Raw genomic sequence first — 27,799 nt, forward strand, 5'->3', positions numbered from 1 at the left:
AAGTAACAACATTTGCTTACTTTTATCATAATTGTTATTCCTACAGGGGTTTTTTCATATTAAATAAAAATATTCATCCATACATTTTCTGTTACTTATGGGTTTGGGCCACAGGGGCCATCCTACGGGGTGGATTGCAAGTGGACTTCAAAAAAGAAGTACAAAGTTGTACTTCTTTCAAGAAGGAAAGAAGTATGACTTCTGGGCCGTTGGATTGTAATGTTGCTTCTATAACAGGTCCACAAAGCTGGACCCAGGTACAGAGATCAGCCAGTCATACTGAGCTCTCTCTTCACCACAAAAAACTGAATAACTCTCCCTAGACCCGAAGATGCCAAGACGCTTAAACTCCTCCACTTAGAGAAGCAATTTGTCCATGACCCAGAGTGTGTGCTCCACCCTTGGAGATGCTCATCCAGCTTCTTCACCCTCAGTGGTCAACATACCCCGGTGTGAGTTGGAATTTATCATTCACTGAAGGAAACAGAACTGACGATACCACTGATCAGGAGAACCTTTGAACATAATGTCCTTCAGTTACAATTATTTATATCGATCAACCTTAAGACATTTTTGTGTTTTAATGTGGATATTTTTCAAAGTAAAAGCAAAAAAAAAAGAAAATACAGATGTACATGTGGACTGAAGCCTCCTAATGTAAATACACAGGCAGAAAAAACCTAAAAAAATCATCCTTATTTTTATTTATTTCTAATTGTATCAAATTAAAACTGTATCAAACTGTTTTAATTTGGCTCTAGTTTATTGTAATAACCTTGGTCTTCGTATCCTTTTTTACATTGTATGAATATACAATGTTAATATAATCTTACAACCTAGTGTATTTTTCGAAGTCCTTTGTGTTTCACATTTCCCTGAGATCTTGTTTGTCACAGAGTGGACTACGTTTTTGTTTTTGATTGGACCATCCCGCTGAAGCGCAAGCTGGCCAATGAGCGATCAGGAAGAGGCCGATGGCGTCAATATAAAACGAGACTCTGCTGCTACACGGTATCCTGTTTCTCTTCGGCGAACGGAAAAAGATCTAAACATGTCTGGACGTGGTGGCAAAAGCGGCAAAGCTAGAGCTAAGGCAAAGTCCCGCTCCTCACGCGCCGGTCTTCAGTTCCCTGTTGGTCGTGTTCACAGGCTGTTGAGAAAGGGGAACTACGCAGAGCGCGTCGGTGCTGGGGCACCAGTGTATCTAGCGGCTGTGCTCGAGTATCTGACTGCTGAGATTCTAGAACTAGCAGGAAACGCTGCCCGCGACAACAAGAAGAGCAGGATCATTCCCCGTCACCTGCAGCTGGCTGTCCGTAACGACGAGGAGCTGAATAAGCTGTTGGGTGGCGTGACTATCGCTCAGGGTGGTGTGCTACCCAACATCCAGGCCGTGCTGCTTCCTAAGAAAACTGAGAAGGCGAAGTAAAGCTCCAGTATTTCATAAAACGGCTCTTTTAAGAGCCACACAAACTTAAGAGCTATCCTCTAATCACAACCCCCGCGCTAACATTTGTTTTACTAATGTGAATTACAATCTACGATACACTGATTTTATTTTTTATTTTTTTTTTTTTTTTTTTTGGGGCTGGTAACTCAAACAGATTCAAGATTCAAAGTTTGTATTAGTGATGGGATTTCCGGCTCTTTTTAGAGAACCGGCTCTTTCGGCTCGACTCACTAAAAAGAGCCGGCTCTTTCGGCTCCGAACCGGCTCTTCAGGTTGCTTTGTTGCTTTAATTTATTATTAACAATAATATAAAATTATGTATATATATAAATATATACAGTGGCCCCTAGAGACAAAACACGTAAAAACTACAAAACACATTTCTAGCGTTAACTGAACTTCAAAACAGAGCTACTTAGATCACTTAAATTACACAATTGAAAGCATGTGTATTGTTTGTGTATTTATACACAAGCACTCATATATATTCAAATAATTAAAAAAAAAAAATGTTCATTTACCTGTTACTACCACACACCAAATCCGGTCGTTGGTACTTGCTGGCTTGTGTAGCCTCTAGGTAACAAAAGCTCAACACTGCGCCTAACATCCTGGAGCACTTCTGTTGTGTTTTGGAGTTTTTACGTGTTTTGGAGTTTTTAGGTGCTTCAGGGTTTGTACGTGTTTTGAAGTTTGTATGTGCTGCTTTGTCTCTAGGTGCCACCGCAAATATACTTTTATTTATTCACTCCACATAAAATGTAATAAATAAATCATATAATGCAAAAACCAACTATTCACAGTTCAACTTTTAACTATTTAAATTTTCAGCTTTTTCCTTTTAAACAAATTTAAAATGAAACAACACAAAACACTGCAAACCACAACACAATTAAATGTAAATTAAAATATGAAAACAAAAAGAAGATGCACATTCTCTATCATATAGGCCTGCATGAATAAACTTTCTGAATCCTCTATCATCCGCAACTGAAAATAGTTGTGGATGATCACTATACCTTTCTAATGTGACGTTGTTGTCCCTGGCTTTCTTTCGCTGTCTCTCCCTCCTGCTCTGTTCCTGTGCTACTGCGAGTGTAACTACCGCCCCTCCCCCCTCTGCCCAGCGCAAAGCACAAGGCTCATGCGGAGTGAAGCGGAAAAAAAGTGCGAGAGAGAGAGAGAGGGTGAGAGAAGGAAAAAAAAACCCATGGCTCCCAATAAGGAGTCGGCTCTAAGAGCCATTTCGTTCGCGACCGACACATCACTAGTGTTTATTGTCATGTATGACGAGAGAGGAAAAAAGCCATTTCGCTGTGCAATAAAAGCAAAGGAGCCATAGCTTAATGTGCAGGATGACCTGACCAGACCAGGAACTAAAGCTTTCACTTTTGAATAATTTCGCTTTTTAAATAATCACCTCAGATTTGCCCCAAGATGGCTGCCGGGCTGGCTGCATCTATAAACTGTTTAAGCACAGCTCCCAGTGTTAGAACAGAGTTGCTATCTCCAATTTCAGTCTAAATCGATTCACAACCAGCGATTCAATGACGTAGTACGCCAAGAGCAGATGTTTGCTTTCCCAACCCGGAAATGCGCCTAGCCTGTGAGAAGCTGAAATTGAGCCCATACTTGGCTGTTCTCAATTACGTCCGCGAGACGCCTTTAAATTACGGGGCTGGCTGCTGGTTTTCCAGTAGTGTTTCTACACGGCTTCGAGAAAATGAGTGGACGCGGAAAAGGAGGAAAGGGACTCGGAAAAGGAGGCGCTAAGCGTCACCGGAAAGTTCTTCGTGATAACATCCAGGGTATCACCAAGCCCGCCATCCGCCGTCTGGCCCGCCGTGGCGGTGTGAAGCGTATCTCTGGTCTGATCTACGAGGAGACCCGTGGTGTGCTCAAGGTGTTTCTCGAGAACGTGATCCGTGACGCTGTTACCTACACTGAGCACGCGAAGAGGAAGACCGTGACCGCCATGGATGTGGTGTACGCTCTGAAGAGGCAGGGTCGCACTCTGTATGGTTTCGGAGGTTAAATCCACAGCTCGACTCCAACACAACGGCTCTTTTAAGAGCCACACACTTCACTTTAAGAGCTTTGTTCTGCGCTCTTGTTGTCCTGAAAATATTAGTAAAATACCTGCCAGTATCGCCCCACTGACTTCTGAAGCAGTAGTATGTTATAAATTCACAAACAATTACCGACTAACATTCCCAGCATATGACTTTTTTTTTCCCTATAGGCTATAAGATTATGGTATTTGTAATGCGTGCTTTTTTCACAAAATTACAATAACTGACATAACCACGAACTGAAGAGGTTACAGACCTATTCAATACCACTGTTTATTAAAACTCACCTATAGCAGGAGTGTGAACATTCATAGACCAAACAAGAATAAAATGGGGAGCTGCTTCAGTGTTTGTCGATTTGTGCAGATCTTGACTCATCAGTAATGTTTGTAGGGTGAGTGCATTTTTAAAACAATTTGTGCAAACTGCACTACAAGTTGGAATATTTACAAAATCATGACAACCTCATATTTTGTCTCAAAAGTTAACCCTATGAATATGTCAGTACCATTAGGATGAAATTGTGTCACCAACATTTTGACGTTAAACAAATTTAACAGCCTCTGTAAACTAATGTTAACATGTTAGGCTTACTGTCATGTCTATAGTATTTTATAGCACATTTAAACAATAGGAGTTTACCAAAGGTACTTGAGAGCACAGGGTCTATCATGTAGCCGAGCACAAAGCACTCCAATGTGATGAGCTTCGGGGGAAGAGAAAGAGGAAAAATAATAAAAATAAAAATAAAAAAGTGAATAAGTAAAGGAGGGAGACATTTAAGGATACAACAATTCATGCTAAAAATTAATGAAGCATTTTTGTAACTGAAGTCAGTGATTTCCACGTTCATGCCGACCGTAGTTTCTAGTATAGAAAGAGCATGAAGATTGACGTGTAAGTATAATATTGTTGTAATAGTAAGAAAGGAGCGAGCTCTTGGTGTGAGGGAGTTGGCTCTGAAAAGAGCCGTTGTTTGTAGGAGAGCGAGTAGCTTAAGCTCTCTCTCCGCGGATGCGGCGAGCCAGCTGGATGTCTTTGGGCATGATGGTGACCCTTTTGGCGTGGATGGCGCACAGGTTGGTGTCCTCGAAGAGTCCGACCAGGTAAGCCTCGCTGGCCTCTTGCAGAGCCATGACAGCAGAGCTCTGGAAGCGCAGGTCGGTCTTGAAGTCCTGAGCGATCTCGCGGACCAGGCGCTGGAAGGGCAGCTTGCGGATGAGCAGCTCGGTGGATTTCTGGTAACGGCGGATCTCCCTCAGAGCCACGGTACCGGGCCTGTAGCGGTGAGGCTTCTTCACACCGCCAGTGGCCGGGGCGCTCTTACGGGCAGCTTTGGTGGCGAGCTGCTTCCTGGGAGCCTTTCCTCCGGTGGATTTACGGGCGGTTTGCTTCGTTCTGGCCATCTTGGTTTGTGAAAGGAACGTTATACGGTGTACTGCGGAGATGCCCCTTTATAGCCCGCCGCTGGCGCCACTATATCGCCAATTGGTCCATTGTGCGCACGTGTGGCTACACGTAATACGTTTGAAAATTCAAATGAACCTATCAGGTCAGCGGTACAGTGAATTTTTAGTTAAAAAACATTAGCACAAGCTTAAAATAAATAATAACTAATAATCCTTTTGTAATTAAAACAATGTCTTAAAGCTTGGAAAGTTTAACAGGGAATGACATTATTTCTTTATTATTTTAAGCTTCATTCTTAAAGCTGTGATAAAGATTACAGGGAGGACCATGTGTTTCTGGATAAAGACAGCTCTTTTGCAGCTTTGCTTCGGTACGCCACCTCAGTGGGTTTTGAATTAAACTATGGAGATGTGTTTGACGTGTAAACTTTCACCTTTAGTTTAGGCTTCAAAACAAGTGTTGCTTTAACTGTCTAGGAATTGCAGACATTTATACAGTCTCACATTTTAATGTCTGCAATCAGGGTCTGCCTGAAGTCTAGAAACCACAGGCATCACGTGTTTCCTCCTCTTAAGGCCTGTACTGCATCCACCTCGCGCTGCTGCGTGGTTGTGGGTCTCTGCCTTCAGTCTTGTATTTAATAACTGAAAACCTGCTGTTGGGTGGAGATCAGAGCAGCATGTTTTTAGTATCTTTACTTTGAAGGTTGTAAAGTGATTAATGATAAACAGAATCCAGCACATGACTGGGAGGTCTGGTGAGCTGTGATGGGGTTGCCCTCAAACACTTTTATGGAGCAGTTTGTGTGAAACAACTCTTTTAATCTGAAACTGTTCAACAGGTCACGCTGACACGGCTTCATGCCTGATCAGTTTATTTATTGATTGATTGAATGGCGTATTTACAGGTCATTTAAACAGTCACTTGGCGTTTTAATTATGGACAAAAAATAAAACAAAGATAGCGAAAAGGACGACCAGCTGAAGGATAGAGGTATGACAAAGAGAGACTAACATATGAGAAAAAAATAATCATTAATCAGAAATATTCTGTTCAATCCACAGTCCGATAAAATTCAGTGCCTTTAAAAGGACACCAGCTTTCCCCATAAATACAGTACTTTAATGCAACTTACAGGGAAATAAATACATTTGATGACACTGAACAAAGGAAAAAAAAAACTAATTTAATACACAATCCTCTATAAAACTCAGATCAAGTTGAACATTTCAGAAGTTAACGCTTTAAAAATTATTTTAATTGCAAACTTAATGCCATTTTGTATTTTTCCACAGATTCAAACCCTTAAATGTTCCTTAATCCAGCTGGAAAAATATTAAATACCCCATAATATACTCTGTATAATGTTAGCCTAATTTGCCCCAAAAAGCAGGAAACAGCTTCATCTGAATCATCAGTCAGAGGTCCTTTAGTTTGCATTTTAATTTGAAAATCTAAACCATTTAAAAAAAAAAAAAAACCTAGCATTCAAGGCCGTGACTTCCCCCCTGAGCTTCAGCGAGGACTTTGCTTTGAATATCAAATATTTCAGCTGCAGTTACAGCAAACAGTAATAATCATATGAGATTTAAATGTTTTCTAGCTGATATTAATTAGAACCTAAAACTTCTATATCAAAGCATCTCAAACTCTGCTCATGCTTTAAAGTTTTTACAGAGTAAAATCAGATTAATCAGAGCCTGTTGCTGAAAGAAGGTCCAGTAAATACTCCTTAGACATTGAAGTTAACGTTTGTTTTATTTTTTTGCCCATTAAACCATTAACATTTAATCCATTAAAACTGTTCTCTTAAATATTCCACTTCAGGTGAAAAACTACAGCACAACATAAAACACACCTGTGGTGATCTTTAATCCATTCATCATTTCCAATAACACCTGCAGCCGAAAGTATTTGAGTCCAAACGTGACATAAACCCTCCCTAAACCTGTTGTTCCCGGCTGTGTCCGCCTAAATACTCAAAGGTGTTTCAGGGTCTCTTTGCGATGTGATGGGATGAAGCTGCTCTGCATTCCTTCGCTGATCCTTAGCTGAAAACCTCTCCGATCCTTTTCTTTTAAAGCGACTGAAGCAATTGAGCCAGAGTTTCCAGAGACTCATACAAAAAGCTTTGTCTTCAACAGTCCGACGTTATTTACACAGTAAACACACAGAATATGTACAAACTGCAGCGACACTCGACTCCACTCATCCTCTCAGGCCCCCATCCAGTGTCAGAGTGCCAAACCTGCAGAGGTGATACAGACCAGACATACAGAGTCACATTTGTGCCAAAATAATCACACTAAAGTTAAAATAAAAGAAAGTGAAACAAGAAGCTGAAGGCAGGTTTTCAGAAGCTGGCTCAGGCATACAAAAACATTTTTATTCTGTTTCTAAGAAAGTGTTCACGTGTTCAGTGTCAGTGTTCATAAATCCAGGTCAAAATGACCCCCACCTCTGTACTTCCTGTGGGTTTGGTTGCTGTTTTTAAACTGAGCTTTTGTGTTTTTCAGCTCTGAAAATATGAAGTAGAAACCTGCTGAACTTTAAAATGCAGGAAAAAAATAAGTTGGCCACATTTGTAACTGTTTTACTTGAAGGTAACATTTTTAATTGCTTCATTAAATATACTAACATTATAATTATCTAATTTTAAGGGAACTTTAGGAGGATAATGTATAATCTGTATAATGTTCACTTTTCCCCTATAAAGATGACCCTAGATAGACCCTAATCATGAGTGTTGACACTTCAGTATGTTTCAATAAAGTTGTGGTTTGACGACCATTAGAATACTGGTATTACTAAGTGTGACAACTTTATTTTAAAAATCAAATTCATTTAGAATAAACTTTACTGTATTTTAGGGGTCACTTCATTTTAGTCCTTATTGTTTTGTTAGGGAGTTGACACTGGTCCATATTATTCAGAGGCACGCTCATAAGCATCTTTTAGGTCTAAATTTTACATGAGCTGATTAAACATAAATCAAAGTTTATGTGGGGCCAGAATCGGCCGACCAAAGACTCCAACTAGCCTACTGCATGACTTCGGACAAAGGAGGGCATGAAATTTGGACTTCTAACTTTATTTTAGTTTTACAGCTTTTGCTGATGGTGAGGAGCTCCCCAATGGTCATTCATACTACACTGAAATAAATAAGTAACAGGTAAACAATTAAATTACAGAAAGTTACAGATTTTATATTGGGTTCACAGTAAAAATAAATAAACAAATACAAAAGACATTAAATGGAATGGTTTTACGAACTGACAGATTTGTAACCGTAGGACAGTCTGCACTGCACTTCTTTATCTTATATTAAGATATCACTGGTTTGGCTCAGACTGGGCTGTATGTGGGCTACAGTGTAAAATAAATATGATATCCCTGGTTTAGAGAAAAGATTCAGTCAATAAATTCAGAACCATAAACATCGAACCTGCGTCTGTTTCCGAGCGGTCTGCATACTTTTTACATTTTAAATCAAACAATAGAAACAGAACCTGCAGCTGATTTAGTCTTAAATTAAAAACAGAAAAGTCTGACCTCTCTAAGAAATGGTTGTTTTCTGCCAACTCTTTGACCACTCCCTCCATCTCCTCCTTCAGCTTCTTCATCCTGAAACACAGAAGCACTGAGTCAGCACTCACGGCTGCTTCAGATGGAACTCAACACGATGCGACAATAGAGAGGAAACAAACCCCAGAGTCATCTCCACCAGCGTGTTCTGGCTCAGGTAGGCCTGAGGCTTCATGCCACTGGATACCAGAGGAAGAACTTTCTGTGGCAGCTGTTCCTGCAGCTGGAAGACAAACAAACAGACACGTGTTTCTGTCACTTCCAGACTTCATTCTGGGAAACTGGCCGTAAACGAATGTGTTTAGTTATGATGACAGATTTCGCGTGCGTCAGCCGTCCAGCACCTGAAATCACTTTAATGTTTACCTTGATGGCTCTCTCCATCAGCATGGTCACCTCCTTCTCGATGCTGATCAGCTGACTGGACAGGTTTAGCAGCTGCTTCCTCACATGATGAACTTTCCTGGAAAAAAACAAAAACAAAACAAAAAAAAAAAACGCAGAAAAACGTCAACACCCAAGCCGAGAGGAGCTCGGGTCACGACCCAGCTGCCCGCTTGCCTGTCATTACCTCATCCACTCCTCGCTCTTGGAGATGAAAAGACGGTACTTCATTGCGCACTCGTCTGTGAACAGAGTCCTGGCCTTACTCGCGTGAAGGACCAACTTCTGTCTGTAAGAGAGAAACAAAAACATGGCGTCAGAAAGAAGGCGGAGCCTGGCGGAGGACATCCACATAGCTGACAATGCCGGAACTTACTTGTCAAACTTGTGGATCTGCTCCTCGTTGTATGGCAGACCTGAACAGAAGAAATGAAACCAAACCATTTAAAGTTTCACTTTTAGTCCCATGACAGCGACATGCTCTCGGTTTAAAAGATTTTAAAATCGTCTTAAATTAACTAAAACCTTCAGTTCATTTGCTTTAAGCACAGCTTGACAGTGTCGTGTCATCATAACTGTTGGTAAACCTCGACAGCAAACAAAAGGTTTTATTAAACAGAAGACTGTAAGTGTGCTGTCAGTAAACGGAAAAGAACAGCTCAACAATGACAATCAAGGAGAGCTGCACATATCCCACGTCTTAAACTCCGACTGATGGAGGATCACTTTTGTTTCAGTTTGTTTGTTTTGTTCAAGAAAGAAATAGAAATAGAAATGATTTCTGATTTTCTGTTATGCAGGTGCAGAATATTTCGTAACATCTGACATTTAAAGAGTTTAATACAGCAGCGAGGTTGTGAAGGTAAATCTGAGTGTCATCTGCATAGCAATGGAAGACGAAAGCAAATAAGTAGAAAATAAAATAGAACCCAAAATTGAGCCTTGCAGTACACCACAGGTATTGTGCAAATTGTGAAGAAATGAGCAGCCACATAGCAACATCGGGCATGAAATAAAAGCTGCTGATATGGTACAATCTGCAGTAAAGTGTGTGCTGTAAAACTTAGTGAATCATGTTTTTATGTTTTCTTTAAATAATCTTCCAGAATTATTAGGTGCTCTGAAGAGGAAACTCCTACAAATACATGTGCTGTTGGACCAGCCGTGAAGCTAACTGTGTGCAGGCTTTCTGTCTCTGAGCCTCATCGATAAATCTCCTTAGACCAACAGAAGTTTTGACCCTGATGCAGACTGTAGGTGAAACTGGTTCTAAATCAGCGGTCCCCAACCCCCGGGCCTCGGACCGGTACCGGTCCGTGAGTCGTTTGGTACCGGGCCGCCAGAGTTGAGGCTCAGGTGTGAAATGTATGGTTTTCAGGGTTTTTATCAGTTTTCAGCGTTATTTTGTTATCGTTTTTATCGTCGTATTCTGACGACTAACTTGGTTTTCCCGGGTCTTTTCACGTGTGTTATGAATAAATCTTCTTTTTTTTGGTACCGGTACTAGTTTTATTTTGTTGTATTTATCCGCGACACCTTAAAGGCCGGTCTGTGAAAATATTGTCGGGCATAAACCGGTCCGTGGCGCAAAAAAGGTTGGGGAACGCTGTTCTAAATGAAACAGTATCACAAAACTACTAAGCATTTTACTTATAGTCCTACTCGGCTGTTAAGTTTGACCTCTTAAACCATTCCTGGATCCAAAGGCTTCTTCAATTCTCAAACTCAAATTCAGAGTCACCACCAAGAGTTCAGTGTGGCTGTTCTCTCAGATTATTACTGTCAGGTTACAATAAAATTAAAAAAGAGGATTTATGTTTCAGCTCGTTCAGAGGTTTTAAGAACCAAGCTGATAAAAATCTGGAGAGTCTGAGAGACAAAGAACTGCAGCATGTTAGAAAGATGTCTGAATAACAAATGTGATGCACAGAGACAGGAAAAGAGCGCCAGCACTCACTCTGAGAACCTTCTTGTGCATGTCTGAGATCTTGTCGTATTCTGACGACTAACTTGGTTTTCCCGGGTCTTTTCACGTGTGTTATGAATAAATCTTCTTTTTTTTGGTACCGGTACTAGTTTTATTTTGTTGTATTTATCCACGACACCTTAAAGGCCGGTCTGTGAAAATATTGTCGGGTATAAACCGGTCCGTGGCGCAAAAAAGGTTGGGGAACGCTGTTCTAAATGAAACATGATTTAACGATGACTCTTCCTTCACAGATAAACAGCTGAATCTGCAGCCGTGTTTGTGAACTCACGTCTCTCTGCTTTGTCCTTCTTGAACTGCTGGTAGATGGCGGTGATGGCGTCCAGCAGCACTTTGATCTTCTCCACACTGCAGAGAAAAAGCCCAGCGTCACGCACTGCATCACCACACATCACTTTTGCATTATTATTTCCTATTCTTTTAAACTTACTTCCTGTCTTCAGGGTGCGTCCCAACTTGCTGCGTCCAAGTGTCGGTCAGAAGGCCTCCAGGCAGAAATTTACTCTTGACGTCTTGTGTTGTACGTTCGATGGGCTCCAGAGAGCCGGAGATCTGCACAGAAACATTACGTCAGGACGAAAGAAAAATCACCAAAATTTTAAAAGCAGTTGAAAGGAATAAGGCACAGTCTGAGACAACTGCACCGTAATTAACAGACAACCTCAGACTCTAATGATATCATATGTATGGTGATACTGGAGGTTTTTAAAGTGAGCATGTGACCAACAATTCTTAAATCAAGTGTTTCCGAGAGTCAGTATCACAAAACTACTAAGCATTTTACTTATAGTCCTACTCGGCTGTTAAGTTTGACCTCTTAAACCATTCCTGGATCCAAAGGCTTCTTCAATTCTCAAACTCAAATTCAGAGTCACCACCAAGAGTTCAGTGTGGCTGTTCTCTCAGATTATTACTGTCAGGTTACAATAAAATTAAAAAAGAGGATTTATGTTTCAGCTCGTTCAGAGGTTTTAAGAACCAAGCTGATAAAAATCTGGAGAGTCTGAGAGACAAAGAACTGCAGCATGTTAGAAAGATGTCTGAATAACAAATGTGATGCACAGAGACAGGAAAAGAGCGCCAGCACTCACTCTGAGAACCTTCTTGTGCATGTCTGAGATCTCGTCGTATTCTGACGACAGCATGTTGGCCTGCATCAGCACCTCGAACCTAAAGCATGGTGAGAACATTGCGTTATTAACAAAACTTTCAGGATTACACTCTGGAAATTATTATTATTCAAACACTGCATTACATTTCACTTTTAACAGTTAATGAAGGCTGAATTATGAAAAACAGATCTAAAGAACTGCGACCATAAATGTCTAAGAGTGTTGCTTACAGTGACTTTGTGGATTTGTTCAGTCTTAAACAGAAATTCGAGGTTGGTGGAAAAACAACTTGAGACTATTAAATGTCAAGTTTCTGTGGACTTGTTTTGCAGTAGTTTTAAGTCTCAGAAGTAAATGCTTTCAATACTTGTTCTGAGTCCCTTTGGTGACTTCAGTCTCTTTGTGATAGTTTTAAGTTTTGAGTCTCTTGGCAATAATATTTTGTGTTGTTTTTTTTATTAATGTCTAGTGTTTTGGTAGTAACTACATGTGTCTTTGTGCTACTTGGTGATAGTTCCAAGTCTCATTGTTTCTAGTCTCCGCAAGAGGCTCTTTGGGCTGGTTGTTCACTGCAGCGGTTTTGAGTTTCCTTGTTTTAAGACATGACAGATTTTTATGTTGTGGAAACTTGATCATGTGACATTAGGATCTATATAAGTTAGAACTGAGGCCATTGATCTCGCTAATCTAAGGGTCAGGCGCTGGCTTTGTTCGTTTGTGATGCATCTTTAGGAGCAGTGTGCGGGTTAACGGCCTCACTCACAGCTGCTCGGTCTTCTCCAACATCTGTGTGCAGAAGTTACACAGATGGAAAACCTCCAACTTCTTGCGCATAATCTCATTGTAGTCCTCCTTCATCAGCTCACTGCATGAGTAAAGACATAAAGAAAGATGACGTCACATGAGAAAACCAACTGAGCTCCATATCTGTGAAGATTTTTGTGATGTGAGCTTACATTAAACCTCGAACTCCTTTCCGCACCAGCTCCTGATAAAGCAGCAGAGACTCTGAAGTTTTCCACAAATGGCCGACATCTCCTGCAAAAGTCTGAACAACAGGAAGAGGAAGGTCAGCGAGCATCGAGGGACTGAAGGAAAAAAGACTTGCTCACGCTGGTCCCTCTGCAAAAAGCTTCAGGTTTTTTTGTGGTAGTTTGTACCCATCCATCCATCCTCTTCCACTTATCCTTTTCAGGGTCACGGGGTGCTGGAGCCTATCCCAGCTGTCTTGGGGTTATTTTTAGAGTCCCTTTGCAATCATTTCTAGTCTCTGCAACAGTTCTGCATCTATTTAAAAATAGTTCAGAATTATTCTGTGTAGTTCAGTCTTTGTAACTCTGTAAATCTGTTTGCAAGAGTTTAAAATAAACTTTTTTCTTAAAAGTCACCAGATGAGTGAATTAGAGAAAGATTACTGGGTTAGAGTTCATCCTGAAGTCGTCCTGATTTCTTATGCTGACACACCTAAGCTCCTGTAATTGAACAGGCCGTATAAACTAGCAATGTTTTACTATTTTTTTTTCCTGGGCCAATCAGATTCACAGCTAAGGTGATGTGAGTTCAGTACCTTTGCGTAGCTGGCGTCCAGGTCGAGGTCATAGCGGGGCTGAACTTTAGGAGGACTGGCTGTGAAAACAAAATCAGGTCCAGTTTCTAACCAACATATCTCAGAACAAAACCCATCACATCAATTCTGGTTTTATTAAACATGAAAGAAGAAAAAAAGGGAAGTGCATACGATCTTCAAAGATGAGTCCCACGGTGGCGACGGACTCACGGCTGACGAGCATGATGGGATTTTCTCTGGAGGTCTTGGGAAAAGTCTTGGCCTGGCGGTTGGTGTCGAGGACGAGGCGGCGGCCCTCGTAAAGCAGCTCCTGATTATGCAGAGGGATGCTGGTCCTGCGGCACAACAGTTCCTGGAACAGCGCTGCCCTGTGGGCACATGAAGAACAGCAGCTTTCAGACACCGCGCAGACTGTTTGAGAAAGCAGGTGTGCGGGCACACAAGGCTTACGTGTTGTACTCATGGATGTAGACGTGGTGCAGCGTGGCCTGCTGCAGGCTGAAGACATAAACGACGGTTCGGTGCAGGATGTCGTTGGTCTCAGCGAAGAACTGATCGAAGCCCCAACATTTCTCCTGATCGGCCTCCAGGATGTTGGCGAGAACTGGGGTCAGGAGGCTCTGAAGACCCCTGAAACAAAACCAGAGACAGTGATGATCTGTGTGTGTGACCATGAAGGAAACAACAGGGCGAGACATTTCCACACATATATCCCTCAACATGTTTGTTCATGAGCATGATGATCAGGGTGTGTGAGGGTCTCGTACTTTGACAGGCTGCAGGACACCGGCATCTCTGTGCTCCACTCGATCTTCCCGTTCTCACACTTCTGATGGCCAGAGATCGTCCCGGACGGCTTTTCTGTGATGATTTTATACCTGAGGCAGACAAACAGCTGGGTAAGTTTCAGCTCAGTCTAATTCCTGTCAGAATGGGTCAAAGGTCACAGCGAGCTCTCACATGACTTCTTTGTTCCTGCGCGGCCCTTCGAACGGTCTGAAGGGAAGGCTGCCGGTGGCGGCGTGGTAGAACGTGACGCCAATGCTCCACAGGTCCACCGTGGCACCGTACTTCTTCTGGTGGTCTTTTCTCAGCACAGCGCGCTCGTACATGTCAGGGTGCTGCATAAGAGACATATGAAGAAGAGTTACTCAGCAGCAGCTGCACCAGCTGTGACATCACTCACTGGCATGTTTGTGTATGCTGCCATCTTTTATCTACAGTTCCTGTTCACTGCGTGCGTTTGCTTTGCTGACCAGGTACTCCTCAGTGCCATACAGAGACACAAACTGCTCGTCGTCCTCCAGCTCTCTCGCCGCTCCAAAGTCGGTCAGCTTGTAGACGGAGCGTCCGTCCTCTCCGATCACCCTCATGATGTTTCCCGGTTTGATGTCCCGGTGAACGATGCCGTACTCTCTCAGGTGGTTCATACCTGCCACTGAAGGGGACACAACAACCAATCAGAGAGAGTTTCAGTCTCCATATTGAACCATTTATATGCATTTCTTTCCACATCTAAAGAGAGGACTGATCACTCGTGTTTGACTTCCTTTTAACTGCTGAAACTTCTCAGAGCGAGATTTCACATTTAAAAGAACCTGATTGGCTGGAACCAACGCAGAGTGTCACAGTTAAATGTGTCCCTCACCAACATCATGGAGAACAATGAGGAACTCGTCCTCGGGGAGTCCATACGCGTTGGACGACTCCTCCAAGACAGTGTAGAGACTCCCGCAGGGACAGTACTCCATCACCAGGACCTTGTGACGGGTGTTGGACTGAGAGGAGGAGGAGGACGTTAGAAGGATGTTTTTACTCTCCTTAAAGATGTCAACATTGTTTCTCAGCTACAAAATATAATTTCAGTTAGTTTTGGTCAGTTTTTACATGTTAGATGTTAGTTTAGTTTGAATTCACTTTGAAGAACCACATAAACTGAGCCTAAAAGCTGAAACTAAAGCTGGAGCTGAGAGTCAGGAGGTAGAAGCGCCCGACAGGCTAATTCAGGGCTTAAAAAACTCTAATTACTTGTTTTATTTACTGAAACAAACATCTGCAAAACTCTTTTAATAACCACATAATTTGAATCTTTACATTAAAAACTAAAAAATGTGAAATCTGAATGTTGTTGTCAGATTTATGTCATAAAAAATGTTATATTTTTGTCTTTAATTTAAATATTTAGGACTTCACTCTTCTTTCTGTTTTTTAGGCTCCATCTTCTTTTCCTCCTCTTACATTAGAGGAAATATTCCTTCTTGTTTTGGGCTATAAACCAATTTTATGATGATGGGACTCTTTAGTGGCAGCTTTCAAAGTTTTGAAGATCAACAACATGAAAAAAGAAAATAATATTTTCTTCTTTTTTAATTAAATATAACTTAACTATAAAGAGCAGGTAACACTCGCAAATTCTGCTCAATATTGTTCACATTTACAGCTGAATAAACTCTGTTATGAGGAAAAGTTTTCTGTAAACTTACAGCTGAACAAATAAATGAAGCCGAGCACAAGGACACAGTGGCAATACCTCATCCTTGTGCTCGCCTTCATTCATCTGACAGGTTCTTTTTCACACTGAGTATGAGTCGTGGGTCAAACCTTCAGAGGTTTCTGTCTGGCAGAGTGGAGCTGAGCTCTTTATCACGGCTTCACTTCATTCAGACACTTTTGGGCCTTTCAGCTCAGTTATGGCGCTCACAGGTATTGTGTGAGCCAGATGTGGCCAAAAAGTCGCGACATACCTGACATCTGGCTCATATAAGATGAACCTGAAGCTGCGTTAAAGCATGTAGACTCGACCTGAATCAACGACAACAGCCAGGCCCAAATGTGGGCCAAAAAACTGGGCCACATCTGGGCCCAGATGTGTAACAGCCCTAGCTAACCTTTTCGCTCGAGCAGATTTTTCATTCTCACATTTATTATCTTTTTTTTTCCTGTTCTAAAAATTGATGCAAAATTTTCACAAAAAGAAAAAAAAACTTGGGGAAAACTGGGAGTTACTGATAAAGATTTGGAAAGACATCCCAGTAATAAGTATTATTGGGCTAAGGTCCTGGTTTGAATCCACCCGTAGCTTGAGTTTTCTTCCATTAAAAAGCTAAAAAGCTACTTTCAGCTGCTCCTTTATCCACAGAGGGTACCTCTGCATGTTATTTCTGAAAGATTCCCGTTTCCTCCTGGGATCAAATCAGGGATCTTTCTCTTGCTAGGACTAAATATTCTCAGTAAGAATAAAACATGAAGTTACCGACCTCCTCCTCCACAGCGAACAGCTTCACGATGTTCTTGTGGTTGAGTTTCTTCAGCACCTCGAACTCTCTCATCTGGACATCGAGCGGCCGCAGAAAACTCAGGTTGTTGAACACCTTGACAGCGTATAGGTCGCCGGTTTTCTACACACAGACGTGTACGTTAAACTCAAGAATCATCACTTTTTAAATAAAACTTGTTTTTAAAAGAGGTGAAACTCAGAAGGACCATAAATATTCTGGGAGAAATTTGCCCTCAGCGTAGTCTGCAGGCTGAAGGCAGCGTGAAGAGTTTAAAGCACAAACTGAGCTCAGACACGAAACTCAACCCGACATCAGATTAAATTATTCAGATCTGAAAAGGAGAAACTTTTCTGCACAGCAACAAAGTTTTTATGAATGAATTCAACCTGGAATAAATAAATGAGATCAACATCGGTGTGAAGATCAATGACGCAGGTTTAGTAAAGACTGAGTTTGTTCACCCCGAGATGAGGTTACCAGGGTAACAGACTGTGAAGTCAATGACTCCGCCCCTCATGCAGAAGTAGCTGCCTGGCTCTTTTTCAGTCGGAATCAAAGCTCATATGAGAGCTTTCACGTCTTTACAAACAAGAAACTAATGTTAACTTGTAGTGGTGCAACGGATCACGGTTGATCCACAATCCGAACCGATCCCACTCCACGGTTCGGCACACACGTGATCCGAAGATTCGAAAAAGAAGAAAAAAAAAGTATGTGTATGGTGCACGTGGTGGGTCTGTCAAGCGATAGTTATGGCCAGCGCTAGCGGTCCAAGTGGAGGAGCAGAGGAGTTTGCGGCATTTAAGCAGCCCTTTGCTGCCCAATCCGACCGGGCTAAAGCTATTACAAAAGCTATTGGGGTTTTTAGCTGCAGACGGGTGGCCGTATTCCGTTGTGCAAAACAAGGGGTTTAAACTATGATGAACGTGCTTGAGCCACGCTATGATATCACGTTCGCGTCTACTTTAGTGGCAAGATCGTTCCAAGCATGTATGAGCAGGAAAAGTTTAAAGTTATGGCTGAACTGTCCCAGGCATCTTCTGTTGCCCTAACTACTACAAATGAGTGGACCTCCAGGGCAACGGAAAGCTACGTGACCGTGACAGCTCATTATATCACAGCGGAGTGCGATACAATGAGCGGTATGTATTATTGTAGGGTCTACCTTACAATATAAAGCGCCCTGAGGCGACTGTTGTTGTGATTTGGCGCTTTATAAATAAAATTGAATTGAATTGAATTGAGTGGTAGATACAGACCTGTACTGCCCTATATTGTACCTAGAGCTGGGCGATATAAGATTTTTTCATATCACGATATGTTTTTTTCATTTCAGGCGTTAACGGTATATATCACAATATAAGCCAAATAACTATATTTGTAAGATTTAAATGTGCCGTTGCTCACAAGTAAAATGTGAAATAATCAGCAGCTTATTTTGATTTAAATATTTATTTCCCATAATAAGTTCAACAGGGTAGATGTACTTAAGGAACATGAGACTTCAGTTTCAGATAAATAAAGGCAAATATTGCAAACTACACAAAAGGCAGCCGCTAAAGCGTTTAAGTTTCAAAATAGAACAAACAAAACAGACTACTAAATTGTCAATTCCACTTAGAAACAAAATATTAATTCTAAAAATAAATCTTAGTTTGTTTTACAGAAGAACAGACAAAATTGACTAACTTTTGTCAATATCAAATAAACTGAGAACTAAAAGGAAATTCTCAATATCTCTTTGTTGTATAGCTTAGCTTTTCAAACAGTTTTAACAGTTACTTTAGTCTGACAAAAGCCGAATGACGAATTAGCGCTTTCAGTCAGAGATTGAGCATGCACCGGTTTATTGTATTTCCAGACTTGCTTTCGGCACAATTTACAGTGCGCGCTACTCTGTTTTTTGACTTGAAATAGCCAAAATACCTTCACACTACGGAACTTCTATGGCCCTTCCGTTCGACAATCTCTCCGGAATTGGAACCATCATCTGTTTTCTCTTCGGTAACCTTCGCTCACGCTCTCGGTTGATTTTTCTCTAGTCGGCACACTCATTTCCTCCATTACCCGGGCGGCACGGCGGCTGGCTGCTTCCCAAACAAATACACATGTGCGGCTTGGCACTTGTGCTGTACGTAACAAGTCACGTGACGTGACGCTGCGGCTGTGATTGGTTCGGCTCTGCGCTACTTAATTTGGATTGGCTGTTCTTCTTTTCTTTTTTTTAAGAGGACAAGCGAGATGAGGCCTATCGCAATAGTTTATTTTTTCTATCGAGAAAAAGTTATTTCGCAATACATATCGTTATCATTCTATCGCCCAGCTCTAATTGTACCATAATTTTTTTTTAAATAATTGCGTGGAATGAGTCTTGAGTTGAATGTTTTTAACAGGCAAAAAATACTTCAATAAGTAAATAATTAAATGTTCAATTTTTGTCTTTTTTCTTTTTTTGCTGATCCAAAAATTTATCCGATCCGTCACTTAAAACCGTGATCCGATCCGAACCGTGAGATTTTTGATCCGTTGCACCACTATTAACTTGTTATTCGTTAACTGTGGATAATAATGGATAATTGTGGATTTTGTGACTCAGGACAAAAACAAACTCTGATCGGCTTTTGTAGAACCGAAACTCCGAGTTCAGGTTCAGAGTTTGTTAAACCTGCTTTCTGGAATGTGTCCAGGTGACATCTTTAGGTTTGAGCAGGTGAAAACAACATATGAGCCTCTCACTCTGACATGTTAAACCATAAACTGTAAGAAGACCTGAATGTTTCCCCTTTGCAATCAGGGGAAACACTCAATATCTATCTGCTGTCTACCATCAGTTCTGAACTCAAATATTGCTGAAAGACTTTGAAAAAGGGGATCAAAACCAGAAGAAAAATATCTTGGTATCTTCACGGAGTGTTTCTGTATTTCCAGAGAGAAAAACAATTCGCAGCTGGCATGGCGACATACCTTGTGCCGTCCACGGTAAACATTTGCCGTCGCCCCCTGACCGAGCAGGTCTGAGATCAGCCACAGGTAGTTGGCGGTGCTCTGCATCCTGAAGGCTGCGGGTGATCCTGCAGACACAGCACAAACTGATCAACATCAAGGGAAACAACGATCAATACACAACACAACCTGATCAGTCGAGTTTACTGCTAAAACACTTGGAGGTAAATAGATTAGCTAAAAAGAAGACAGCAGTTGTTACCGATACAGTAAGAAGCAGATTTTTATTTTGAAAATCTGGCAACTTAAAGTATGATAGACCCTAACTGAGGGCCTTTACTTTGAAAATCTGAGGCATTTCTGAGAGTCTATTTTCTTTTAGAACCATGTTAGTCTTACTTTAAAAAACTAAGGGCCTGTCAATCAGTACTCATCAATATACAGCATAACCAGCCAGTTTATACACACTAGAGACTCTGATCAATATAAACCAGAAACAGCCAATCAACAATCAAGTCATCAGTACTAAACAGTAGTGAACAAATCATCCATACTGACTGGGCATTCCGGTGTATACTGATCTGTATTTGTGGCATCCATTGATTGTTGTTTGTGGTTTGTATGGGTCAGGTATTTCTGATCTACACTGTTCAGCTGTTATATTGATCAGTTGTTTCTAAGATGTATCCATTAGGTGGCTGTGGTGTAGAGTCCACAAACAGCTAATCGATAAAGAGCAAAAACAATAGATCAATATTCAGCAGAAACAACTAATCAATAACTGATAAAGTGATAGTGTTAAACTGCTGTACATATCAATAATAAATCAATCAATAAATAAAAAGCACCTGGTTGGAACACTCCCGCCACTTAATAATATTAAAAAAATAAATAAAAGTTTAAAAAGATGTTTTTTCGCTGCGTCACTGGTTGCGTCGTGACGTCACGGCAGCTGCTGGGAAATTCCCGTTTGAGGCCTGAAACAAGAAAAAGGTAAAAGTGCGCGCAACATGAAGGTTATTCAGCCGGTTTTGGGTCGTAACCGGACAAACGGTGACGTCTTTAACCTTTGTTTGTGCTTACTGTTTACGGTTTCCGGTTAAACACGAACACAGCTGAACGCTTCCACCTGCGGGCCATCACACTTCAGGTTACCTGCTGACCCCGTGCCGCACGAGCTCCTCTGGGCTGGTTATCGATCCGGTATCTGTTCGATCTGTTCGTGTCTTATTTTCGCTTTCTGTCGACACGAACCGGAACAACCAAAAAAAACGCGTCACTTGAGTAAACCTACCGTCCAAACCGAGCCCGAACACCGGGTCCGTCAACAGCGAGCCCCAGGCTCTGTACACGTGCGGGAAGTAAAAACACTACCGGGAGTTTTCCCCGTTAAAACGACCAGTCTTTATTTTGTTTATTTCCTTACCTTCTCTCTGCGGTCGAGCCTTCTTCTTCCGCTATTGTCGGGTCACGTGACAGCAGTAATCTAATCAGAGAACCCAACATATGTAGGGGTGTGGCCTGATCCTACCGTAATACCGATAGGATAAGAGACCGATAAAATAAAACAAAGTGTCCCCAAAACGACTCCTTGTTATAAACCCAGTTTTATTTAATTTTAATTTTTATCATTGTGTTCTTTAAAAACTTTTATTTTTGTAGCTGCGACATCAATAATGGTCTTATTTAGCTGTATAAAACTCTACAGTGACAGTGGAGGTTAATCCTATGCTGACTCAGAGTCAGCCTCCAACTGACTGGCTCTGTTCGGTTATTACGGTAGAAGTGGAAGAAATAAAAATCGATCTGGAAATCAAAACCGATACCTATCATATGTGTAATAACTTTATCAATACTCTTTTCTAATGTAAGAAATTCAGAATATAATCACGCCACTAAGTTATTCATCAGGGAAGATACCAACTTACTCAATTATCTTCTCTGTTTTTGGTCAGTGGTCGAAGATTTATTTATAACATACAGCTGTGACGCAAAGGTTTGTACGTCCGGTTATTTGCAAATAAAATAATCACAGATTTTTCGAGATGTTTCGTTTGTTAGACCAATATTTGTGTTTGGAAGAAAAGTACTTTATATTAATTACAATATCACAAAATCGGTATTATTAGAAAACAAGTATTTCTTGGATTCTTAATATATATTAACTCTCAAATATATTTAATATTAATATAGAATACTATTAACATATTATTAATTGTGTGTGCGTGCATTATTAATTTCTTATGCCTTGAATTTTTTGTTTAAGTGTTTTATTACATTATTAACATTTGCATCATAATAATGAAACGTGTTTGAAAAAAGTTTCACAAAGCTAAACCCTGCATCATTTCTCTTATTCTCTCCAGTTTTTTTCTTTTGTAGTTACATGTATTTGTTAATCTCACTCCCTCAAGTTTCTTAAACTTTCTTAACCCTCTGGGCTCTATGGTGGTTTTTTCAACCATTTTCGCTGTGTTAATACAAATGGAATGAAACTTCCCAAGGGTCTCGATTTTTTTTTCAGATTTTAAAATTCTTAACTTCAGCTCCTTAAATATATCAATAATATACACTATACATCAAATTGTTCCTCTTGGCTCTATCATGGTCATTTTTGGCCAATTGAAACCCATTATAAACACCTTTTTTGATTCCTTGTTATTGGCATTACTAAATCATGCAATTTAGGTAAAATTGCTTTCATTCTAAACTCAACACATGAAAATTGTAGTTTTTAATGTTTTTTTTACCAAATGACATCATTTACCCATTTTTGGCCAAACAAGCAATTTCATGTAATATTCTTAGTTTACAATAGCAGCGTTTGATGGCTTACTGCACTCCAATGGACCAAAAGAATGAAACAATTTTGACATAGGTTTGATCTTAAGGATCTAATAGTTTGTGTTTGTGCATGACATTGCAGCACAAACATGTATTTGCAAGATAGACTGGAAAAATTATGACGCATCAAATATTACATAGGTTGCAGTGAATTTCTGTTGATGCAGGCTATTGAGCTTTGAGGTTCCCAGTCAAACTTTGAAGCTTTGAAGCAAATGCTAAAAGCAATTTTACTCTTGTACTTTTCATAAAAAGATACCTTACCCAAAATATTAACTCTCGAAAACACACACACACACACACACACACACACACACACACACACACACACACACACACACACACACACACACACACACAAACAAAACCCAATCACAGGACATTTTGCAGAATTCAAACCTGCAGGGCAAACTACAACAAACACTGTCTGTAAACATGTCCTGGAGTTTATGCAGGTGCAGACAGTGCTACTGCTGTAAGTAAGCCTAACAGCTTCCAGATAATTTATTCTGGCAATATGGCAAGAAGGTCATCACTGCTTCAAGCACTGTCTGTATGATCTGGTCAGAGAGCAAGGACATCAAGCAGTCCTCTGCCCTTGAAGAAAAGTCATCTGCCCAAGATGAAGAAACTTCCTCTCCAGAAGATGAGGGGACAATCTCCAAAGAGGCTGACTGCATCACCACTGATGATGAGTATTAGCCAGTGCCTGAATCCTCTTCTTTGGGGGAGGATTGGGGTTGGGGGCATGGGGGTGGAGGCCGAGCAGCTGATGGAAAAGAACGTAGGAGCATTTTCTGAGAACGAGGAGCCGGCGACTGAGTGGATCCCTCATGAAGGGAAAACCATGTGGGTCCCACTACTGAAGAGAGACTGCTCTATAATCCAGTACCCACTGATATCAAACCAGGGCTCACCCTTTATGCAGTCCCCTGCATTAGCAGCCTGAAATCTACTTCTGACTTTTTTATAACAAAGGAGATCTTTTAGCTGCTCTGCACCCTTACAAACCTGCACGGGAGGCAAAGGTGTAAAGATTGGAGGATTATAGATGAAGTGGAAATGTGAGCCTACACCAGAATAAAGCAATACATAGCATGTTGGATGACAACACTGGAAGTTCTCAGGAAGTAAAAAAAGGGAAAGGGGTTCAGGCTCCAAGTGACAGAGGAGCTCCAAGGACAACGTCTTTACTTCGGTCACCTTGGCAGAGGAACTCCTCAGATGAAAACTGGCACAGGGGAAACAACCCAGAGGAAGATTTTGTCTGTCTTTGGTTTCACCAAAACTACCACGGTGATATCCCACATGCCAAAGCAACAGAGGAATGTGCTTCTTTTGACAGCAACACACAGGGAACCAACAGTCAGTGATGGGGAATAGAGGAAGCAATCCTGGACTACAATAGGCACAAATACAGCTAACTTAGAGAGGATGTTAGCACCTCGAATTGTTGAAAGAAAACTAACTGATGGCTGCTTGCTCTTTTCTCCAATCTCCTGGATGTCTTGGGATACGATGCCTTTGTCCCGCCGGAAACAACTTCACTGAAGTGGGGGTGTCCTCTACAACCCACAAATGAAGGGTGATCCTGGAAGAGCTGGGGCACATGCTGGTGACCTCAACAACTGCAAGACGGCCTTGTCCCCGATTCTCAGCCACTTCTGCCATTGATCTCAAGCTACAGTAGACTGAACCACAGTGTGACCCACACCCCACCAACAAAATGAGAAGAAGGTGCAAAAGGCACACCTCCAGGATTGGAACAGCAGCCCCTTGCACCAGGTGTGGAAAGTGTTCCTACAAAAACCACTCTACTGTGGTTAGTACATTTTGCTGCTAATGAGGACGCACACAGGAACTATAACACACACTGAACTATAAAATTTGATCATTTTAATGGTCATTAAATTGCCTTTCTGGCTACTAACACACCATGTGTGATTTTCTTTTTGGGGTTCACCCTGGACAGGTCGCCAGTCTGTCGCAGGGCTAACACACAGAGACAGACAACCATTCGCACTCACATTCACTCCCACGGAGTGGGATTAATCAATTGACCTACCCCACAAACTGCATGTCTTTGGACGGTGAGAGGGAGCTAGAGTACCCGGAGGGAACCCACGCAAACACAGGGAGAACATGCAAACTCCACACAGAAAGACCCCGGCATGATGGTGGAATTGAACTCAGGACCTTCTTGCTGTACGGCAACAGTGCTAACCACCGTGCCACCGTGCTGCCCTTTTGTTTTTGGCCATTCATCCAAAATAAAATAAAATAAAATAAAATAAAATAAAATAAAATAAAATAAAATAAAATAAAATAAAATAAAATAAAATAAAATAAAATAAAATAAAATAAAGCATTGTTACTGGTACTGACCTGCAATGATGATAAAAAAAATATTAGGTTTCATCATTCATATGATGAGAAAATGTGAACTTTATTGTTATTTTCCCCCCAAAACGTAGAAATAATACATAATCTGACTGGTATTCAAAGGGTATAATTTCTGAATTTGAATTATATTTTGGTTTTCATGACTAGGACTGGTGCTAATTAAAAAAAATCAAGCCAATGAAAGTAGAAGAATGTTTTAATATATATTAATTTTATAGCATTTTGTGAACGTAAACAAGGAGTGGCAATTTTTGGCCACGAACAAGCTGAGAGGGAGTTTTTATGATTTTGCTCTCCCTGCACAAAAATAACAAAAATTATAATCAATTTTGATGTGAATCAATTACATGTCCCAGACTCTACTATTAATAATACAAGAAATTCCAGTAGCACTGCAAATATATAAAATTATATTTATGAAAAGAACTGAAGTTAGTTAAAAGCTTTATGCAGAAAAAATGGCAAAAAAACATAAAAATAATAAAAATTACAGACTTAATCTGTTGGTGGACACTTTTGGCCACGAACAAGATGAAAGGGTAGTGATTTTGAACAAACCCAGATTTCTTAATCCTTAAATTATCTATGGTGGCTCGTTTTAGTATGGATGTAATACCCTCTCTGACCACAAAGGAGCGCTGTCTGATGTCTAACCTGACACACAAAGGTGTATATAAATGAAACAGCCTCTCAAAGTGTCCACTGTTGTGGTTAAATTTAGTACTGTAGCTGTTCATGATGGGGCACGCCTTACTAGAGTAGCATGTGAGACACCAGGGTTCAATTCCCTGCTGGAAGATAAAACTTTTTCTTGTTTTAATTGTTAGGAAAGTGTAGGACCATGAGAGCAACAAATCATTTGAGAGGATTTTCTTGTCAGTGACTCAGGAACAGATCATCATTCTGTGTCATTGCACATGTAAGTTTTGAAGCTCAGTAAGACAACAGAGTCATCAGATGGAGCACCCTCGAGCACCCCACCAAATGATTCCAAGAAGACTGGGTACTCTGAACTGCCGTTCAGCACATAAGTGGAAACTACAGTCCTCTCACCAAGGCAAGGCAAGGCAAGGCAAGTTTATTTATATAGCACAATTCAACAACAAGGTGATTCAAAGTGCTTTACAGAGACATTAAAAGCAAAAACAAATAAAAAGCATGATTTAAAATTGATTAAGGCAAGCAAACAAACAAACAAACAAAACAGTATTTAAAATCAAAAATCAAAACAGTAGATAAAATCAGAACAGTAGATAAAATCAGAACAGTAGATAAAGTCAGTAGTTAAAATGTAAGTTTTGAAATTTAAGCTTAAAAGTGTGGATTTGGTGCTTTATTCAAAAGCAGCTGAGAACAGGTGAGTCTTCAACCTGGATTTAAATAAACTGAGTGTTTCAGCTGATCTGAGGCTTTCTGGGAGTTTGTTCCAGATATATGGAGCATAAAAGCTGAATGCAGCTTCTCCGTGTCTGGTTCTGACTCTGGGAACTGATAAAAAACCGGATCCAGATGACCTGAGGGATCTGGAAGGTTCATACTGGGTCAGGAGGTCACTGATGTATTTTGGTCCTAAACCATTCAGAGCTTTATAGACCAGCATCAGAACTTTAAAGTCTATCCTCTGACAGACAGGCAGCCAGTGTAAAGACCTCAGAGCTGGACTGATGTGGTCCACTTTTTTGGTCTTAGTGAGGACTCTAGCAGCAGAGTTCTGAATGAGCTGTAGTTGTCTGACTGATTTTTTAGGTAGACCTGTAAAGATGCTGTTACAGTAATCAAGCCTGCTAAAGATGAATGCATGGACTAGTTTTTCCAGGTCCTGTTGAGACATCAGATCTTTTATCCTTGAAATATTCTTGAGGTGATAGTAAGCTGATTTTGTTATTGTCTTAATGTGTTTTTCTAAGTTTAGGTCTGCATCCATCACTACACCCAAATTTCGCGCCTGGTTTGTGGTTTTTAGGTGTATAGATTGAAGTTCTCTGGTGACCTGTAATCGTTTTTCTTTGGCACCAAAGACTATTACTTCAGTTTTGTTTTTGTTTAGCTGGAGAAAATTGTGGCACAACCAGTCATTAATTTCCTCAATGCATTTACCAAGAGCCTGTACAGGGCCTCGGTCTCCTGGTGACATTGTGATATATATTTGTGTGTCATCTGCGTAGCTATGATAGTTTATTTTGTTGTTCTTTATAATCTGTGCCAGTGGGAGCATGTAAATGTTAAACAGAAGGGGTCCCAAGATGGAACCTTGGGGAACTCCACATGTGATACTTCTCTGCTCAGATGTGAAGTTACCTATTGATACAAAGTATTTCCTGTTTTCTAAGTATGTTTTGAACCAGTTTAGTACAGTTCCTGAAAGACCTGCCCAGTTCTCCAGTCGTTTGAGTAATATGTTGTGGTCAACTGTATCAAATGCTGCACTGAGATCCAGTAAAACTAAGACTGACATTTTTCCACTGTCTGTATTCAGACATATGTCATTAAACACTTTGGTCAGAGCGGTTTCAGTGCTGTGGTTCTGTCTAAAACCTGACTGGAAGGCATCATAGCAGTTATTCTGTGTTAAGAAGTAATTGAGCTGTTGAGAAACTGCTTTTTCAATGATCTTACTTAAAAATGGGAGGTTTGAGATCGGCCTGTAGTTATTCATTTGTGTCTTGTCAAGATTGTCCTTTTTCAGTATAGGTTTTATTACAGCAGCTTTTAGTGGTTCTGGAAACACACCTGACGTTAAAGAAAAGTTTACGATCTGTAACAG

General features: G+C 40.8%; 4 protein-coding genes across 6 annotated transcripts; 2 read left to right on the forward strand and 2 right to left on the reverse strand.

Moving 5' to 3' along the window:
* The first annotated feature begins 1,042 nt into the window (after nucleotides 1-1,042).
* Nucleotides 1,043-1,620, forward strand: LOC134615671 (histone H2A-like). The gene has a single exon (XM_063460259.1). The coding sequence runs from the start codon at nucleotides 1,052-1,054 to the stop codon at nucleotides 1,427-1,429; it is 378 nt and encodes a 125-aa protein (XP_063316329.1). The 5' UTR covers nucleotides 1,043-1,051; the 3' UTR covers nucleotides 1,430-1,620.
* Nucleotides 1,621-3,143: 1,523 nt separating this feature from the next.
* On the forward strand, nucleotides 3,144-3,655 carry LOC134615674 (histone H4). Its single transcript, XM_063460262.1, has one exon. It carries the CDS (start codon nucleotides 3,174-3,176, stop codon nucleotides 3,483-3,485), a length of 312 nt encoding a protein of 103 aa, XP_063316332.1. The 5' UTR covers nucleotides 3,144-3,173; the 3' UTR covers nucleotides 3,486-3,655.
* Nucleotides 3,656-3,794: 139 nt separating this feature from the next.
* LOC134615670 (histone H3) lies at nucleotides 3,795-4,928 on the reverse strand. The gene has a single exon (XM_063460258.1). The coding sequence runs from the start codon at nucleotides 4,926-4,928 to the stop codon at nucleotides 4,518-4,520; it is 411 nt and encodes a 136-aa protein (XP_063316328.1). The 3' UTR covers nucleotides 3,795-4,517.
* An 871-nt stretch (nucleotides 4,929-5,799) lies between these two features.
* Nucleotides 5,800-21,292, reverse strand: tbk1 (TANK-binding kinase 1). Of its 3 annotated transcripts, XM_063460217.1 has the most exons (23): nucleotides 21,215-21,264; nucleotides 20,872-21,028; nucleotides 20,637-20,765; nucleotides 19,810-19,916; nucleotides 16,825-16,965; nucleotides 15,216-15,345; nucleotides 14,824-15,005; nucleotides 14,528-14,688; nucleotides 14,335-14,445; nucleotides 14,018-14,197; nucleotides 13,739-13,935; nucleotides 13,568-13,626; nucleotides 12,957-13,048; nucleotides 12,764-12,865; nucleotides 11,980-12,058; nucleotides 11,319-11,440; nucleotides 11,160-11,236; nucleotides 9,278-9,317; nucleotides 9,089-9,190; nucleotides 8,884-8,980; nucleotides 8,640-8,740; nucleotides 8,485-8,556; nucleotides 5,800-7,180 (listed from the first exon to the last, which is right to left on the reverse strand). In XM_063460217.1, exons 4-23 carry the CDS (start codon nucleotides 19,894-19,896, stop codon nucleotides 7,141-7,143), a joined length of 2,172 nt encoding a protein of 723 aa, XP_063316287.1. In that variant the 5' UTR covers nucleotides 19,897-19,916; nucleotides 20,637-20,765; nucleotides 20,872-21,028; nucleotides 21,215-21,264; the 3' UTR covers nucleotides 5,800-7,140. The 3 variants fall into 3 exon arrangements, with proteins under 3 accessions (XP_063316287.1, XP_063316286.1, XP_063316288.1); XM_063460216.1 differs by lacking the exons at nucleotides 20,637-20,765; nucleotides 20,872-21,028 and having other exon boundaries at nucleotides 21,215-21,292; XM_063460218.2 differs by lacking the exons at nucleotides 20,637-20,765; nucleotides 20,872-21,028; nucleotides 21,215-21,264 and adding an exon at nucleotides 21,083-21,203.
* Between the last annotated feature and the right edge of the window lie 6,507 nt (nucleotides 21,293-27,799).

The sequence above is a fragment of the Pelmatolapia mariae genome, linkage group LG17 (assembly GCF_036321145.2).
Source record: "Pelmatolapia mariae isolate MD_Pm_ZW linkage group LG17, Pm_UMD_F_2, whole genome shotgun sequence".
Lineage (NCBI taxonomy): Eukaryota > Metazoa > Chordata > Actinopteri > Cichliformes > Cichlidae > Pelmatolapia > Pelmatolapia mariae.